General features: G+C 51.3%; 4 protein-coding genes across 4 annotated transcripts; 1 reads left to right on the plus strand and 3 right to left on the minus strand.

Annotated features, from left to right (window-relative positions):
- Positions 1-558: 558 nt before the first annotated feature.
- Positions 559-2,397, minus strand: FMAN_09043 (uncharacterized protein; the record flags this gene model as incomplete). The annotated part of the gene is made up of 3 exons (XM_041829838.1): positions 559-915; positions 969-1,321; positions 1,371-2,397. The coding sequence occupies 3 exons, from the start codon at positions 2,395-2,397 to the stop codon at positions 559-561; spliced, it is 1,737 nt and encodes a 578-aa protein (XP_041680562.1).
- A 1,657-nt stretch (positions 2,398-4,054) lies between these two features.
- Positions 4,055-5,280, minus strand: FMAN_09044 (uncharacterized protein; the record flags this gene model as incomplete). Its single annotated transcript, XM_041829839.1, has 3 exons — positions 4,055-4,988; positions 5,041-5,225; positions 5,278-5,280. 3 exons carry the CDS (start codon positions 5,278-5,280, stop codon positions 4,055-4,057), a joined length of 1,122 nt encoding a protein of 373 aa, XP_041680563.1.
- Positions 5,281-5,900: 620 nt separating this feature from the next.
- Positions 5,901-9,863, minus strand: FMAN_09045 (putative PEST phosphatase interacting protein; the record flags this gene model as incomplete). Its single annotated transcript, XM_041829840.1, has 5 exons — positions 5,901-6,070; positions 6,130-9,265; positions 9,320-9,606; positions 9,660-9,764; positions 9,821-9,863. The coding sequence occupies 5 exons, from the start codon at positions 9,861-9,863 to the stop codon at positions 5,901-5,903; spliced, it is 3,741 nt and encodes a 1,246-aa protein (XP_041680564.1).
- An 846-nt stretch (positions 9,864-10,709) lies between these two features.
- FMAN_09046 (uncharacterized protein) lies at positions 10,710-17,451 on the plus strand (the record flags this gene model as incomplete). The annotated part of the gene is made up of 4 exons (XM_041829843.1): positions 10,710-10,961; positions 11,025-11,349; positions 11,404-17,357; positions 17,413-17,451. The coding sequence occupies 4 exons, from the start codon at positions 10,710-10,712 to the stop codon at positions 17,449-17,451; spliced, it is 6,570 nt and encodes a 2,189-aa protein (XP_041680565.1).
- Positions 17,452-17,483: the final 32 nt, after the last annotated feature.

Raw genomic sequence — 17,483 nt, forward strand, 5'->3', positions numbered from 1 at the left:
AAAGCCTGTCTGGTGCATATAGCCATCTACTCCAGTTTGCAAGGACGAAGTAAAACAATGCCCTTCTATTGTTCAGGTAATGATACGTCACATAGAGTTAACCGATTCACCGGACACTGATTCCTTCTGCTGGCTCAGACTACTCGATTGTAGAACCTTCTAACCTCTAGTAAGTAACCCACCCATGCCTCCTCAGGATCAAAAATTGCTTGTTTTCTTGCACCAAGAAATGACAGGCCGCCTCGATACAACATGAGCCACTTGCTTCCCAAACCAATACTTCCTTGACCTTCGCCTGTACACCACATGAGCTTCATAGTGAAAAGTTTATATCTTGTGCTGTCAATACTCGTGCAGGTAAAGGAGTAAACCCTTCGACCGAAGAACTGGTCCATCACTCTATGTCCAAGCTGCTAAGGCTGTCCATGTCGACACCCAACGGTTGCTTTATGTTTGGAGCAAAACCGTCATTTTTTGTCGTTTTCTTTCGTAATTCAATAAATAGACGTCTCCGCTGAAGTCTGCAAGATTGATCGAAGATCGAGGATTCTGCCATCATCATAGCTCCTCCTCATCCTCAACCTTCGGTTTTTGGGTTTCGATATTGGAGGGCGTTCCTGACCCCGACCCAGATCCCCCAGAAACAGCCGAATCTACCTCTGACTTCAAGCCAGATCCTGTTGAGAGGTTCAGACCTCCCGGTCCGTAATCCACACTGGGTCGGTATTTCTTGAGGGGACTCTGGAAAATTGACTTGCTAGGTGTATCGAGGCCTACAGCATTCGAGAGAAGATTGTTGGCGGGAGAGCCCCCTGTGGTAGGCACTTGTGACGTGGATTCGCTAGCTGCGGTCGGGGTTTGTGACAATTCCGGTGTGGCCAAGCTGTCTGGGTCTGCAGAATGCGCCCTCTTAAGCTGCATCATATTGTCAGTTCAAATATTCTCGAAGATATAACCCCGGAGCTTACGTGAATACGATCCACGCCCTCAGCAAGTTCGCCCTGGAATTTGACGTCTTCTGGTGCAAGTTTTGAGTTCACATCTTTTGCGTACACTTCCTCCATCTTGCCGAGGTTCTCGTCGTCCTCTTCATCATCATCATCGCTATCATCTGCGATGTTTCCATTGCTCTTCTTTCTAGCCTTGCGTCGTCTCGAGGCTTCGGTAGCCTGGTCGCGGAAAGCGGAGAAGCCGACAGTGCCACCAGCCTTGAGAGGTCCGAGGCTGGAGAAGTCTAGTTGACCTGACCTTCGTTTGGCTGATCCAGGGGTTGTCTGAGGGTTCTTTGAGGACTGCAGAACCCCGATCTTTTGCAATTGTCCTGCAATGTGGGTTAGTGTACGATCCTCAAAACGCCCGGTAATACTTACGCTCTCCTCGGTAAAAGAAGGTAAAGACAGCGTAGGGCTTGTCTGGTCCGTCAATACCCGTGACTGTCTGTGTACTGATGGTCTTCGGATCAAGAGTCTTGGGCTTCGCGAAGCTTGTCGTGTGTTCAACGTCGGCGTCGATGCCATTTCCTTCCTTAGAGCCCATGTCATCTTCGTCGCCGTCGTGAGCACCGAACTGGGGTGAGTATTCACCCTTCTTGATTTCGCCAGAGGCAAGCACGCGGAACATAGCCACCTTGATCTGCCCAGTCGCCTCAGGGGGTTCGTCATCGTCGTCGGACCATGAATCAGAGTCGTCCACGACAGCCTCAATAGGAGACTTGTCGTCAGCGCCATAGCGTAGTGTGTCCCTGCGTCCTGTAGATCCCTGTTCCACGTCGGCACTGGCGTTTCCTTCCATGGCCCGTTGTCGTCGGCGGCGCTTCTCAAACTTTTGGCGACGCTTCTCTAGCTTCTCGGCGGCATCATGGCCTTGTAGGTCCAAGCCGTTGAGCCAACGCTCGAGGCCAACCTCGCGGAATAGAAATTCTCGCTCAGCCAGACCGCCACCTTCAGAGTCTGGCACCTGAACCCAGCGGCTGTTGACCCATGTTTCCTCACCTGGTCGCAGAAGAGTAGCAACTTCCTCCTTGGCTCGACCGTCAAAGTAGATGTAAGCAGCGATGGTCTCATTTTCGGAGTTGGTCATGGGGATGTAGGGGTTCACAACGCCAGAGGACTTATTCCGATCGCCGGTGTTGAGACCGCCGACGAACTGAGGCTTCGGGTAGGGGTTATCATCACTTGGCTTCGGGGTCGAGTATGGGATGGGCAAGCCGGGGGTGAGAAGGGTGATGGAGATGGCGAATTTTGCAGGCTCGGGTTTGTTTGACTCAGCGAGCTGAGGTTGGGGTACAGGAATGTAGGTACTGATTCTTGAGAGACGAGATTGCTTCTGCATGCCATACTCTGGCAGCGGGGCAGAGTTCGCATGAATGCTGACCGCAATGCCCTTGAAGCAGGGCATCGTGACGGTATGTGGTGTGCGAGGGTTGGTGGCTGGTGTATGTATATAGATTCGAGAAGAGGGGAGGCAGAGAGAAGTTGATCAGGGCGGTAGTGGTGTAAGACTTGACTGTGACGTCTCGTCCCGTCTGCGTCTAGGCTCGTTCAAGGCTGGGCGAAGGCGAAGGCGAGGGTTCAAGCTGAGGAGTCGCAAAGAGTGAACAGCAGAAGCAGTCGGTTGCTCGCTCGCAGGTGCTAAACACAGCACATGCGGTCAGGTCGGTGTACTCAGCTCAAGTCTGGCCTCTTGTTGATTATCAGGTTCAGAGTTGATTCGGGAGACGTCGAGAGGAACAAGCGGGCGGGCGGTGGAGGGAATCGCAGTAGTTGGCCCGCAATGAGTCCAGGTAAATCGAGCTAGTAATAGCGGTCGGTACGTAGCGGTAGCGGTAGCGGCACGATTGCTGTCAGGTACCTTACCTTACCAGGTAACTTGGGGGTGGTCGGGGATGGCTAGGTGAGGTAGGATGTGGATTGTGGTGGGGACGGTCGAGTTGTTCGTTCAGTTCAGTGAATGAGAACCATGTCTCTCTAGTGTGTGTGAGTGTGGATGGATGTGAAAAAGCGAGAATTTAATTACACGGAATAGAACGAATAGTCGATGAATGCTAGTGACGCCAGGCGGTGTTGTTGTTGAGTTACACTACCTAGGTACTAACACTAATCAAGGTACCTCTAGCAGTGAAGAATGATGCTCAATGCGTTTGATTGTTGGCAACAGAAAGAAGGTGGAGGGGCTTTGAGGGGCTCTGGGAAATGGAAAAGCCAGAGAGCATGGGTGAGTTTTCCCCTAAGCTAAGGTTACCTTACCTTACCTACAGCAAGATGCTCAGGTACAATGGGGGGTCACGACAGCCCGAGCCCAGACAGGGCCCAGCCAGAGGAGACGGGAGCGAGTGTGGATGTGGATGGAGGGGCTAGAGGGGTTGAAAACATGCATGTGCACTGAAGAATTGGTTAGTGAATTTCCGGACAGGAAGACTTCAATTCGATTACCAGTTCGATGTGTACCTGAGGTAGTGTACCTAAGTACCTAGGTAACTGGAAATTGTTGCGCTCTTCAAACAGTATGAAATAAATGCTCTATTTTCAAACAATGAATACTATCGTATTCTTGGATTGACATCACAACACTTTCAGCCATTGTCAATGGTGGGTTCATAAAAAGATACAGCCAACAAACGGTGAAAGTGAATCGCCCGCTTTAAATACCCATCAACGCCTTGGAACCATTGACCGTCGGTAGCCAGGCAAACGACTCGTAAATCACAATCCAATGGATCCCTCATTGTGAAGCAGAAGCGCACGCTGCTATTCTTAATAAAGCCTTCGTTCTTTGACTAGGTAGCCAAAAATAAAACAAAAAAAGGAAAGAAAAAAAACCAGCCAGACTCTACCTACCATGAGCTCGTCATCGAATTATGTACAGTCAACTTGGCATGCATATCGGATCAGCATAGTCTAACTTACCAGGCAGTTTCCCCTGCATAATAAACATCAAATCCTCAGCTGACAACACATTCTTATTCTAGTACTGCATATCATAAGCCACGGGTATCTGCTTCCACTCATTACACTCAGTCTCTCTCTATATTAAGGCCTCGCAAAACTTCCCTCCTCTACAATTTATTACGTGACGTTCGCCTTCGAATGCTTGAAATTCCTTCCTCACTATAACTCGTTCCGATACCCGAATCCTTGTGTTGCACATCGTCGTCGTCATCTTCAAAACTACCCTCATCTTCGTCATCAGCGTCGGCTCCTGCTCGAGGAATTTCAGATAAAGGCTGTTCAGGGTCCGCCTCTGGTTTGATGTCGGGCTCGTACTTGAGCGGCTGCTGTCTTCCATATGTTGGAAAGGTGTCTGCGCGATCTGTGTCCTCATCTTCATACTCATATCCTTCAGCCTCAAGCCTCCTGGTCTTGTCATCGGCATCTCCAGGCGGTGACCCTGAAGCCATGCTCCAAAGTCCCCAGGCAACACCCATAAAAATAACTTCAAAGGCCCAAAAAACAAGGGTCAAGGCGATGAATGTTGAGATGCGATAGTGAACCATCATCCACCGGAGACCACGAAGCTGAGCTGTGAGCTGAAGGTAGGCATGGTAAATCTGAATGGTCTGGCCCGCTTCAACCTCCACATACGCTGACCTCGGGAGATCCGAGGCTTTTGAGAACAAGACTCGCTCGGCCAACGGGATGACCATTGAGTTCGTGCTTGAACCGGGTGTGAATAAATGGTAAAGCAGAAATAGCACTCGAGACGCAGCTGATACCAACGGGTCCACGTAAGGAAATAGAGCAGGCCTGCGTGAAGTGAATAGTACATTGGCCCCTTCCAATCCTTGGTGTAGCGATGCGTGACGTTCCGCCGCAGCATGCAACCCAGCATCAGCTTGCGAGTCGACCATGTGCAGGGTAATCATGAAGTTACCGCGCTCCACGTTTGGATTCGAGCGAGGCATCGCTAAAATCAACGACACATCGTACTCCTGCTGCGTCTTCATTGGCGGCGTTTGAAGGGAGGCGATTCCATACGGGTTGATGCCAGAGCTGTAACCATTCTATCAGTCAGGCGAGCAACATATACAGCATCATAACCCACCCATATTGGAGATGTAATGGCAAGGTTACGACCTCGTGAGGAAGGAAATTCTGGAAAAAGAGCAATGAAGCAATAGCAGCCGTGCAAAAGAGGGTTGCTGCTGTCGAAACGAGGAGCACGGTGTTAACGACAGCTCGCTGAACAGGTTTAGACGTGATAACACGGGCGGTTTCTTGTAGGGTTTCCTTGTCAGGCAAAGTCAGTCGCGTATGGATAATAAATAGCAGAACAACTGACCATGCTATAATGCTTCACACTATTCAGGTCATTAACGTAGACGACATGGGTATGAGTACGGGCTAGGAGTCACAGGTTGCGAAATTGAAGGGAGCAAAGGTCAAAGGGAGTGAGTGAGTGAGTGAATGAGTGGCATGTGAAGGCGGCAAGCTAAGGTATAACCAGCTTTGGAGCTCCGGCGGCCTCAACGTCATAATTCGGTACGTACCCACCACCTCAGGTAGGAGGATATTCAACTTCACGGGGCGGACAGCTCAAGCAATTGTAGAGGATAGGTAATTTCGACACATTAATTCAGAATATTTTTTGTTTCCATAACATCTACAGACGATGATTCTCATTTCCATGAGTTGATATAGAAGAGCAGTCGTTTCAATCTTTCCCAATAATCGTGACACAAGTAAAAAAAAATCAAAATAGTCTGAAGCAACAACAACAACAAGGCCAGCGCTTACTTGCCAAATATTTGCTGTACAAGATAAAAACGTAACGAAAGGTATAAATCAAGTCGTGAACCAATTTCGTCGGTGCCCTTTTCCTGCCGTAATCCTAACCTACAATTCAATCATTTTGCAAGAAACATCTCAAAAGTTCGTCCATCAAGTCGCTCATATCATAAGAGTCTAGCACGCCGCAAGGTAATTGCTTGGGACCAGCCCGACACTTCCGTCTCCGCCGTGGACTTCAGCCTCCCACCATCCATCGTCTTGGTGGCGGAGGACCGCAAGATAGTCACCTTTGCCAAAACTCAACTCTTCGGGAATGGCTGCTTGATACATGTACAATGCGCGTGCTGTAGAAAGGTCATGTTAGTCTCTTCCACTTTTCGATACTGGATAATCAAAGACTTACCATAATGCAGGATTGCTCTGCCATCTCCCGTATACAGCCGAGACGGGTCAGCAACGCTCTGACTACGTTGACGGGTACTGCCATCGTCATAGTAGCTCATGGCTCTCGAAGCAGGGCGGCTGCCTCGACTCCTCTGAGAACCGTAGGGATCATCAACCGGCGCGAGCTGAATTGCCATGTCGCTACCTGCATAGCTGCTTCCGGGGCGATTCTGCTGCGCATAAGGTGAAGGAGAAGGCCCGCGGCTAGCGGCCTGCTGAGGTGACTGGGGATAATACCCCTGGGCAGAGCCATGCTTCTGTGGTGAGCTCATGACAGACGGAGAGCGTTGGCTAGCAGCGTAAGGGTTGGGCGAAACCGATCTGTAGCTCATGTTGTCGTTCATAGGTGGCTGTGGAGACACGCTGCGAGCTGGTGCTGGCGAAGTTGCTCTGGGCATATCAGAGCCTCTGGTGCCAGGTCGGGAGCCAGGCGACGATCCGTAAATACCAGATCCGCCACGAGACATGTCACTTCCCCTTGTGCCTGGTCGCGAAATAGGAATTCCGCGAGTGTCCGATCGGGGCATCTCGCTTGCTTTGGTTCCCGAACGTGCCACAGGTGGTGTACTATAGCCGCCAGTATCTCCTCTACCCATGTCAGTGCCCCGAGTGCCTGGTCGAGGCATGGATGCTGAGCTATAGCTTCCAGGCTCGCCGCGTCCGTTATCGGTGGCTCTAGTAGGCTGTCGTGACACAGGGGACGCGCTGTAACTACCAGACTCGCCCCTGCCATGGTTAGTGGTTCGAGTTGCCGGTCGTGAAGCACTTGGTGGAACGCTCTGGCTTGGGGATGGCTCAGATCGCCTTGTTTCGGTTACTCGAGTGTTTGTCCTAGAAGCAGTACTATTGAATCCTCCTGGCGAACCGCCTCCACTCTCAAACATGCTTCGTGTTTGTGTGGTAGCCTTCTTGGTCGCTTCCTTCATTGCCCTGGAAGTCACTGCAGGTGGTGGGACACCCAGACGTGAAACTGGGGTTTGGTAGGATGGCGGCGGTGTTCCTCTCTTTGCCGCCGCAACATCCGGGTTCACAGGAGTCAGAGCTGTGCGAGAGGCTGAGGCTTGTCGTGAAGCAGCCTCTGATGCTGGCGCCGGAGTGGCAAGCCCGGAATAGTGATCAGCGGACATTCTCATTGATGACTGCTTGCCTAACGTGACACCTTTCAGCTCCGCAAGGGCCAGAGCGATTGGGTCTGTTTCCTCGGGTGTCTGTTCAGTGGCAGCTCCTGGCTTCTTCTTTGTGTCAGGGGTAGATACAGGGAAGACATTCTGTCCCACTCCTAGAGCTAGACTGGCATTGGCATCGATGGGCTCGGGACTCTGAGTACGTTCTTTGGTGACAACATTGCTGGATTCTTGTGTTTGCAACTGTGGTCGGCGAACGGGACTACCCGAGTTTTGCGTGCTCGGTGCGTGCCATGTGTTCCTGTTTGATGACTGAAGATCCTTATTGCTCTTGCGTCTGAATGGGCTGTGGTTTTTCAAGAAACCACCGCTCTTCTTCTTAGCAACTAATTTGACTGGGCTCGGACCATTGCTGACAGCGGGTGCGGGCGCCGGAGCCGGAGCTGGAGCTGGAGCTATGACTGCCGCCGGAGCAGGGGCTGGTGCCGGCGCAGGTGCCGATACTGGTGCTGGCGCTTGAGTCGGCACTGGGTTTGGCTTTATAGGATCCTGCTTGACAGGTGAAGTTTTGCCGCTCGGTGGTTCCACACTAGAGAACGAGTTGGGATTCGAATAATCACTATGGGAGTCTCTGCTCGAAGGTCGAGCAGATGTCACCTGCGAACTCTGGTCCGAGATGGGGCTGGGCCCAGTCCTGCACAGCATCGTCATGCCGTCCAGGGGGAAAGGGTCGTGTGGCACGGCTGCAACAGCACCATGCTGGTTGGCATCATACGATGCATGACCTGCAGGTTGTTGGCGGCGATACGGATCCTCCATTGGTCGCCTTACTTCCAGAGATGTTCTTGCATCCATTGATTGTCTTGCATCAGCACTGGGTCGAGACTGCATGGAAGGCCGAACTTCACCAGAGTGGCGCATCTCCAAAGACGGTCTTGGATCGTGCTGTCGCATATCTGGATGTCGCATGTTCGCGTGTCTCATATCTCCAGATCTGCCATCAGCGGGTCTCATCTCCAGAGGCCTCATTTGCTGTTGCATGTGGTGCCCTGTATGGTGAGCAACCTGCTGGGACGGTTGCTGACGCTGAGGAGAGTACTGCTGCTGGGGGTGATGCTGCAGCTGTGAAGGGTGCTGAAGCTGAGAGTGGTGCTGCAATTGGGGGGGATGCTGATGCTGGGGAGCATATTGCAGTTGAGCGGGGTGCTGCATCTGAGAAGGGCGTGGTATCTGCTGTTGACGCGGTTGAGGAGGCGCCTGGATTTGCTGAGGTTGAGGCTTCTGAGTGCCGATTTGGAGTATCTCGTCAGGGGGCAGCGTTGCTGGCTTCTGGCTTGGAAGGTCGCGTTTGCTTGAAGTAACTTCTCTGTGCGCCAGGTCGTTGGCCAGAGCAGAATTTGGATCATGATGGGACTCGAACGTCGAAGGTTGAGGGGACGACGAACGGAAAGCAGGGTTGATGCTGCGAGGAAATTGAGCGACAGAATAGTTGTCGTCTTCTGACGTCTCAGATTGGTTATCCGTCACATCTCCGCGACAGAAGTTGATATACTTGGGAGCGTCTGGGATCTCCTGGCCGGTTCCCTTTTCTGTGATGAAAGTGATGATGTCCTTTTCCACATCCATAACCTCCAATGAGAGTCGGATCTTTTCGCACGACGAATCGTCACTAACGCAAACCGTGGAGGCGATATTGGCAAACGTCCACAGGCTACTCTTGGTGAAGTCGAGTCGTTCTTCCTCCAAATCTTGGAATTTATCGGCGGCTGACTTCCACTCTCTGTTCCATCTTGTTGTCGTGTCTTCTAGTGCTTTAACCGCATTCTCGTACTCCGTATTGGAAGTTGCCAGGCTGATCTGTGTCTTTTCGAGTTTGGCTTTATTGCGTCGTTCTTCCTGGCCCATTACCATGTGGCCTTGAGCAAGATAACCCTTGATCTTCAAGCACTCTTGCTCATACTTGTCTCGTGTCTAGAACCCAAGTCAGCTTCAGTGATAATGGAGAGTCGACAAGAGTAGTCTAACCTTGTTGACCTGCTGTGTCTGCTGCATCTTGACCTTCAATAGCTTTTCGACGGTATTCTGAATAATCTTTCGTCGCTCCTTCATTCCGCCAGCAAAGGCAGCGAGTGGTTCCTCAAGCTCTGATTTCATTTCTGCGCCAATGAGTTGGTGCTGCTTGGCCATCTGTTCGACTTCGCCTCGGACGGTATCCAACGATGTCTTCAATGTACCAGACTCCTGCGATCCTAAGGCTTTGCGACTCAGGTTCAATAATTTGCGGGAGTATTCCTCCTCAATCGACGCTCGGGCTGCAGCGTATTCAGTCAGGTGGGTTTCTTTCAATAACTTCACTTGTACGCACCGCCATAGAATGCTCGTAGTTCATCGCATGTAGTCTTGGCCGCAGTCATGCGACTCAGCAGCGGCGCCACGCCGGCATCTTCTTTGCCCCAAAAGTTGTTTGCGACTGCAGTATCAGGTATCAGTCATGTAAACGTCAAGACATCGCCAAAGTTTGCTCACAAGACAGCGCAACGGCTGGAGTTTCAACCGTTGATGCGGGCATGATGCCCAAGGGTATTCAATTTCAAATGTCAAGACAGGCGGACGTTGTGTTGTTTACAACAGATATGGATGATTAAGGACCAGCCTGAGTCGCACTACTCTCCACACTAGGCACAGAGGAAGCGAGACAAAAAGGATATCTGGTATGTAGCCCTTTCAATGGTGATAAAGGGAGTAATGTACGGTGAAAGGAGAGCTAGCTGTATTGTTTTGGTGGCGTGTAGCTGTTGGCACAGCAACAAAGGGAGCACTGACCACCGGTGTTGGTAACAAGGAAACCTTGGAATGGCTCACGTGATGCGGGTATAGGCAGTGTGGATCCACTCGACGTATCGGGATTTGCCGTTCTCAAGGGCCTTGTCATTTTCAGTTACAGTACCTTGTCCTCCAAACCCAACATCGACCACCACCACCTTGTGTACAGACGTTCTTGACGATATCGATACTTGCATCACCACGCGCCATAAATATTTCGCGTCTCGTTGGCTTATTTGAGGCCGAATCGCTACGGACTTCCCCCCCACCCTGTCAGTTTGTAGCGTTTTCGGCGCCCTCCCTACGACGAACGCCGAGTACGACACGTACCTCCAACTCCACCTTCAAGTCGAGTCAGGCTCACGAGTTCCTCTCTATTCGACTACCGTTGCACGATCGCGCAGTCTCTGCAACGTCTCGACGACCGCTGTTCGTAGCTTCATCGTGCCGCCCCCCCATGTAGGCATCTTATATACGGACTTTTCCTCTTTCACACTTCCCCGCTCGCTCGTTTTCTGAGCCCTCCGGCCTGCCACCACAACGAAAGCAGGCGCTCGTTCATCTCATCTCCCTCCGCCGCGAATACAACTCCATGGTCCCACCACCTCGAGCGGGATCATTTTCGCCCAATCCTGCGCAGATACTACAGACGGGTGCGAGCCATTCTCCTCACCCATCGCAGGCCGCCATTCTCAGTGCTGGCGCAAGCCCAAGCGCCAGCAGTCCAACGGGCACTAATTCCCTGACAAAGATCGTCGTGGCACAGGTCTATCTTCTGCTCAGTACTATCAAGGAGGACAAGGACCGTGCTAAGTGGGAGCTGCAAGTTGACCAATTGAACAAGGTTTGGCTACACTATTGCTACTGGACATATCCCAAATTTGCTGACAATGCACCTACTTAACAGCTCATCGATGAACACGGAATGGAAGTGTTTACCAAGTACTTCACCCGGCTCGTTGCCGGTAATGCGCCCCAGATATTCCCTGGTCTCAACAGACCCGGCACAAGCCCGAACAACTATCACATTCTTGTTGCCGAGATGCAGAAGATCTCGCACGATCCCAATCAAGCAAGCAAGATTGCTGAATCAATTGAGAGTGCCACGGAGGACATCTTCCGCGACTTTGATCTCTCTACCTTCATGGAACATTTCAAGCTCGATGCATTAGAGAAGACCATATTAGCTCTTGCCTTTAAGCTCACTTCTCGAGCAGATTTAAAGACGAAAGGTTGGTCCATTCCATTAGGAAGTTTGTCCCGGGAGTATTCTAACATCAAGGCAGCCGACGCTATATTGTCTACTAACTTTCCCTCCTTCATCGATATCCTTTCTCGATTTGACCTCGACGCCCATGCCGATTTAACCCCATCTTTCATCGCCCTGATTCTGGACCGGTTTCTTCAATATCATCCTCCGAGCTTCAATGCTTCTTCTATGCGCGAATTGGAAACACGTGTCATCAGCCGATGGATGGACCAGTCTCCCGAGCGTACACCGCCTTCCGAAATCCTCGCGGCTCTCGATCTCAGTCGGGTGCTCGCTGATAGGCCTTTCAATGGGCTAGTTCGATATATCCAAAAAACGGGCATCGATTTCACCAGAGACGAGGAAACATGTGTCTCTTATTTACAGAACCGCCCCAACGGCTTGCAGTTGGGTCCCGAACAAGTTTCAGCAGCGATGACCTTCACTGCCATTAGTCAAAGCCCACAGCAAGATACTGGTGTTCTGGTTGCTGCTCTCAGGAGAGTCCTACCGAAATCATTCGACTGGATGGAGGTCATCATTCTGTTCGACCAACCATCGACTCGTGTCTCTTCTCAGCAGTTCCTTCGACTTTACCAAGCTTTCTTGCCAATTGCACAGGACTCCAAGTCTGGCTTGATAGTGGATATTCAGAGGTTATGGGGCGGCGTTTGGAGGAATCCCGAGGCCCAGCTCTCTTTTGTTAGTGCCTATGCCTCTTTGACTCCCGACCAGCTAGACGCGACGACAATTCCCGGACTCCAGCGCAGCATTACTATTGAGGAATACGCAAACTCCCCTGAGAATGTACAAGAGCGAGCAATTGTCGCCGTCAAGCATCCGTTAATATCCGTTGCCGCGCTCTCCTCGATCTTCAATGTTGCGCTTAGTTCCATGATGGCGTCGACGAGTATCGAGGCCAAGAGGCTCTTCCAAGAAGTGGTAGTCCCGAATTTGGACATATTCCTGGTCTCCGCCTTCGAAGTACCTCGGCAACATTGGGCCACAATGGCTGTAGAAACACTCAATTCTTTGTTCGAAAATTTTCTCTATAAGCGTTCGCCCCAATACGACTTTGTTCTGGATAGTGTCTGGAGGAAAGACAAGAACTGGGTCATTCAGCGCTTGGTAGACACTCATGCTGTTAAGCCGATGGACCTCCCGGTTGTTCTTGAGCACGCCGTAAAGCATAACTGGCTTGACACACTAGTGTACCAGTCGAATGGATTTGGAGTCGATTTAGCCGCCCTGGCCCATGCTGAGGGATATTTGGATTTGTCCAAGTGGGCACGATTCAATGCTGAGCGGAGTGAAGAGATGTATAGTACTCTGCTTCAGTTCTTGATGATAAAGGCCAACTTGGAGAGCCAATTCCAGCGAGGAACTTCGGATGACTCTACTGTTAAAAACACAACGACTCTCCAAGTTCGTACCGTATCAGCGTTACTGCGAATCCTTGAAGACTTTTCGCCCAGTCCTCCTAGGCCAGAATTGATCCTGGTTCAGCGCGCTTGTATTATTGCTTACCCCCGACTTATCAACTACAGCGAGGGTTACGACGATGTCATCGACGCCAATGGAAGGGATGGGAATCTCCTGTCTCCGACCGCCAATACCAGGATGGAGGAACATTACAAGAAGATGTATAGTGATGAAGTGCAGGTTCGCAATATAGTCGAGGTCTTAGATCGCTATAAGCATTCCAGGGATCCTTTGGATCAGGATGTTTTCGCATGTATGATCCATGGGCTCTTCGATGAGTATTCTCACTATGCCGACTATCCTCTGGAAGCTCTTGCAACAACCGCAGTTCTATTCGGTGGCATCATTTCGCATAAGCTCGTTTCAAACTTGCCTCTTCAAATTGGACTGGGCATGATTTTGGAAGCTGTGAGGGATCATTCTCCTGATGAACCTATGTACAAGTTTGGCCTTCAGGCACTGATGCAGTTGTTCATTCGCTTCAGAGAATGGCCTGCGTTCTGCAGGCAGCTCTGCCAGATTCCTGGACTCCACAACACGGAAGTTTTCAAAAAGGCAGAGGAGGTCGTCCGTGAGCACGAAGAAGAGTTGGCCCGTGGGCGTAACGGCGCCGGAACACCTCATGGACTAGGATTTCAAGGCGATGGTTTCCCTAATGGAAACTCAGATGAACTGACCAATGTTGAGCGTCAAGCGCCTGCGTTTGCTGCTTTGAACGTCGATCCGCCGGCTATGGACGTTGAGTTTGAAGACCCTGACGAGGGTGCCCAGGACAAGGTCCAGTTCGTTCTCAACAATATCACCGAAGGTACACTACAGGCCATGTGTCAAGAACTTCGAGAGACCGTGGAGCGCCGACATCAACAATGGTTTGCTAGCCACCTTGTTGAGGAGCGCGCCAAGATGCAGCCAAACTACCACCATGTTTATCTCGAACTGGTTAAGCTATTTGAGGACAAGGCTCTCTGGAGTGAGGTCCTGAGGGAGACTTATATCAGTGTGTGCCGAATGCTGAACTCGGAGGCGACCATGCAGAACTCAACGGAAAGGACTCACCTCAAAAATCTCGGAGGCTGGCTAGGTCTTCTGACCCTAGCACGAGATCGTCCCATCAAACACAAGAACATCGCCTTCAAGCAGCTTTTGATTGAGGCTCATGATACGAAGCGACTCATCGTTGTTATCCCGTTCGTGTGCAAAGTTCTGACTCAAGGCGCCACATCGGCCGTTTTCAGGCCCCCGAATCCATGGCTTATGGATATTATTCATTTGCTAATTGAGCTTTATCACCATGCCGAGCTGAAACTCAATCTCAAGTTTGAGATCGAGGTCTTGTGCAAGGGTTTGAACCTCGATCACAGGAGCATCGAACCTTCGGGCGAAATTCTGAATCGACCCATTATTGAAGAACCGGCAGAGACACTTCCCCCTGAACAACTGGACGCGTTTGAGAACTTATCGCTCAATGGCATCGGCTCCGGTGTGGGTGCTGGACTCTCACCTCAGGCTCTTGCGCCAACCATTCCTGATCTTGGTCCTCTGGTCACTATCCCGCCGACTAATGAGATGGTAGTCAGCACTACTCGTCTTCACGAGATTGTTCGTACGGCCCTCAGCCGTGCTCTACAAGATATAATCCAGCCTGTCGTTGATCGCTCTGTTACAATTGCCGCCATATCTACGCAGCAGATGATACACAAGGACTTCGCTATAGAGCCTGATGAGAACCGTGTACGCAACTCTGCTATTAGCATGGTGAAAGCCACTGCCGGTAGCCTTGCCCTCGTTACGTCCAAGGAACCCCTTCGCGCCAACTTCACCAACTACATGCGAAACCTCTCGACCGATCTCTCTCAAGGGCTCCCCGAGGGTACAATTATTATGTGTGTTAACTCTAACCTGGACCTAGCCTGCAATATCATTGAGAAGCAGGCTGAGGAAAGGGCTGTGCCTGAAATTGAGGAGATGATCGAACCGGAGCTAGAGGCTCGTCGACGACATCGCCTTCAGAGACCCAACGATCCGTACTTCGACTCAAGCCTCAGCCGGTGGGCCATGGCTATTCCTAATCCTTTCAAGTTATCACCGAATGTTAATGGCCTCAACCCTGAGCAGATGGCCATTTATGAAGACTTCGCCAGGCAACCACGAAGCGCCACACTTCCCACACCTTCACATGGCCCGTCAGCATCCGATGCGACCAGATCTTTGGCCAACGAGGTGCTACAGGATCAATTTAGTTCTATCCCTAGTGTTCCGACTCCTGCAGAGACCCCCTCAATTCAGCAGCATCTGGGTGCTCAGATGCAGCCCTATGCGCCCCCTCATACCGCTGCTAATGCAATGACTAACGGTAGATCACCCGGCTTCCAGATGGATGTTCGTAATCTAGCCGAGCGGGTCAACAAGCTACTCCAGGAACTCATGAGGGTGGCCACCGAGTCTGCCCATGAACATTTCCTGGATCTACCGCGCCCATCTCCTCTTGTGGACGTTGTGGACGCGCTCGTCCAGCACATCATCAAGACTTCGCAGAACCATGAGGATTTTTCCATTTACGCTGCGGAACAAATCATCCAGCTCATATTCTCACAGGTTGACGACAACCTGGCTCTCGAGAGCTTAGTTCATGTTTTGGAGACGCTTAGAAAGATCGCTGGTCCTGTTCTCAACAGTCGCGTTCGAACTCTCTTCAGCCAGCAGCCTGGCTCCACCTTCTTGAGCCTACCTCTGCTCGCGGCCTTGGTTCGGACGGACCTTTTGGATTGGAGAAACATCGATCTGGCTATGTCGAAAGCACTGCAGGCCCGCAAAGAGGGATCTCTTGACTTTTTGGAGCACTTGCTCGACCTCACGCTGCTCGACTCCCGCCCGATTGCTTTGTATGCCGACTTTGCCCTGACGCTGGACGCAGCTTGGTCATGGATCTCGGATGACCCCGATTCCGCCGCTGGGCAACGCATCAAGTCAAAGCTCAGCAACTCCGGTCTGACACGGCCGACTCACGCTGACAGTCAGGCTCTCCAACACGAACAGATAGAATATGTTTTCGATGAATGGATCCATCTTTGCCGCAACCACAACGCCTCTGAGAAGGCTGTCGCGGCGTTCGTGCAGCAGCTGCACGCTAAAGGGGTTATGCAGAACAGGGATGACCTCTTTGTCTTCATCCGCGTCACCATCGACCTGTCGATTGAGCGCTTCGATTACATTGTCCACAGTGGTTCCCTTGCCGATGCCTATGTCATGGTAGATGCCCTTGCGAAGCTCATTGCAACGTTCATTGGGATGGGCTTTGAGCCAGCATCTACTCGCCCTGCATTTATCGACTCAGTGCTTTCACTTATTGAGCTCATTCTCGTCAACCACCATGTCAAGCGCGGAGAGCAGCTGAGCCAGCGCGTTTTCTTCAGATTGCTGTCCATGCTCTTTTACGAAATCCAGGGCATTTCAGAGAGCCTGGCTGAGGATGAGCGTCGTGAAATTCTTCTGAGGATCGCTCGGCGACTGTTCAAAATCAACCCCTTGTATGTTCCCGGCTTTGTTTACGGCTGGATGTCTCTTGTTCAGCACCGTGCTTTCATGCCAGCAATTCTGCAGTTGCCCAATGGTGTTGGCTGGGGCCCCTTTTCCGACCTGCTTTGCCAGTTACTTGACACTCTCGGTGATCAGTTGAAGGTTTTCGAGGTTTCTAACGTTGCCAAAGACATCTACCGGGCCTGCTTCAAGCTGCTCGTCATTCTACAACACGACTTCCCCGAATTTGTCGTGGCCAATCACGCTAAGCTTTGCTCTAGCATTCCACCTCATTGCACGCAGCTCATCAATGCTGTCCTAGCTGCAAATCCTCAGCAGAGTCCTAGGTTCAACGAGCTTGGTGGCAAGATCCAGTTCGACGATATGCGCCTTTTTGCCGGTCTCATGAATGAGGCCAGCGTGACACTTCAGTCTCGCAGTCTTCTCAAGGTCCTAGACCAAGCACTTCAAAATGGGCCAAATGAAGATATCGTTGCCAACATCACACACGCCATGACACATGACACTCCAAAGGCATCTACTTACGGCCATGTGCCTGTGGTCGCCAACACCAGCGTTATTGACGCTGTCGTTCTATATATCGGACACCGTGCTGTTGAGAAGGCAACACAAACTGTCGCAGACCTGTCCCTGACTGGTGACGAGAATGAAGTGTCGCTTCTTTCTCTGATCATTCATGAACTCCCTGCCGAGGCCAGGTATTATATCCTTGTCAGCCTAGTCAACCAACTTCGATATCCCAGCGCCCATACTGCCTTCTTCAGTCAGGCGCTCCTTTCCATCTTTGCCAAGGATCTCGGCGATCCTGAGGAAGATGAATTCCGCGAGGACATCACCCGAGTGCTGCTTGAGCGACTGGTTAGTTTCTGGCCTCAGCCATGGGGTCTGTTGTACACTGTTGTGGAGCTTGTGAAGAATGAAGACAAGTATGGGTTCTTCAAACTTCCTTTCATCGATGACGAGAGCCATGAGGTCAGTCAGATGTTTGCTTGCTGTTACACGGGACGGATACTAACGTTATCTCTAGGTTGCCAAAAGGTTTGCAGACGTGCTTCAACGAGCATAGGTCGTGGGTCATATAGTCAAACCGCGATGGAA

Source organism: Fusarium mangiferae, assembly GCF_900044065.1.
Source record: "Fusarium mangiferae strain MRC7560 genome assembly, contig: FMAN_scaffold004, whole genome shotgun sequence".
NCBI lineage: Eukaryota > Fungi > Ascomycota > Sordariomycetes > Hypocreales > Nectriaceae > Fusarium > Fusarium mangiferae.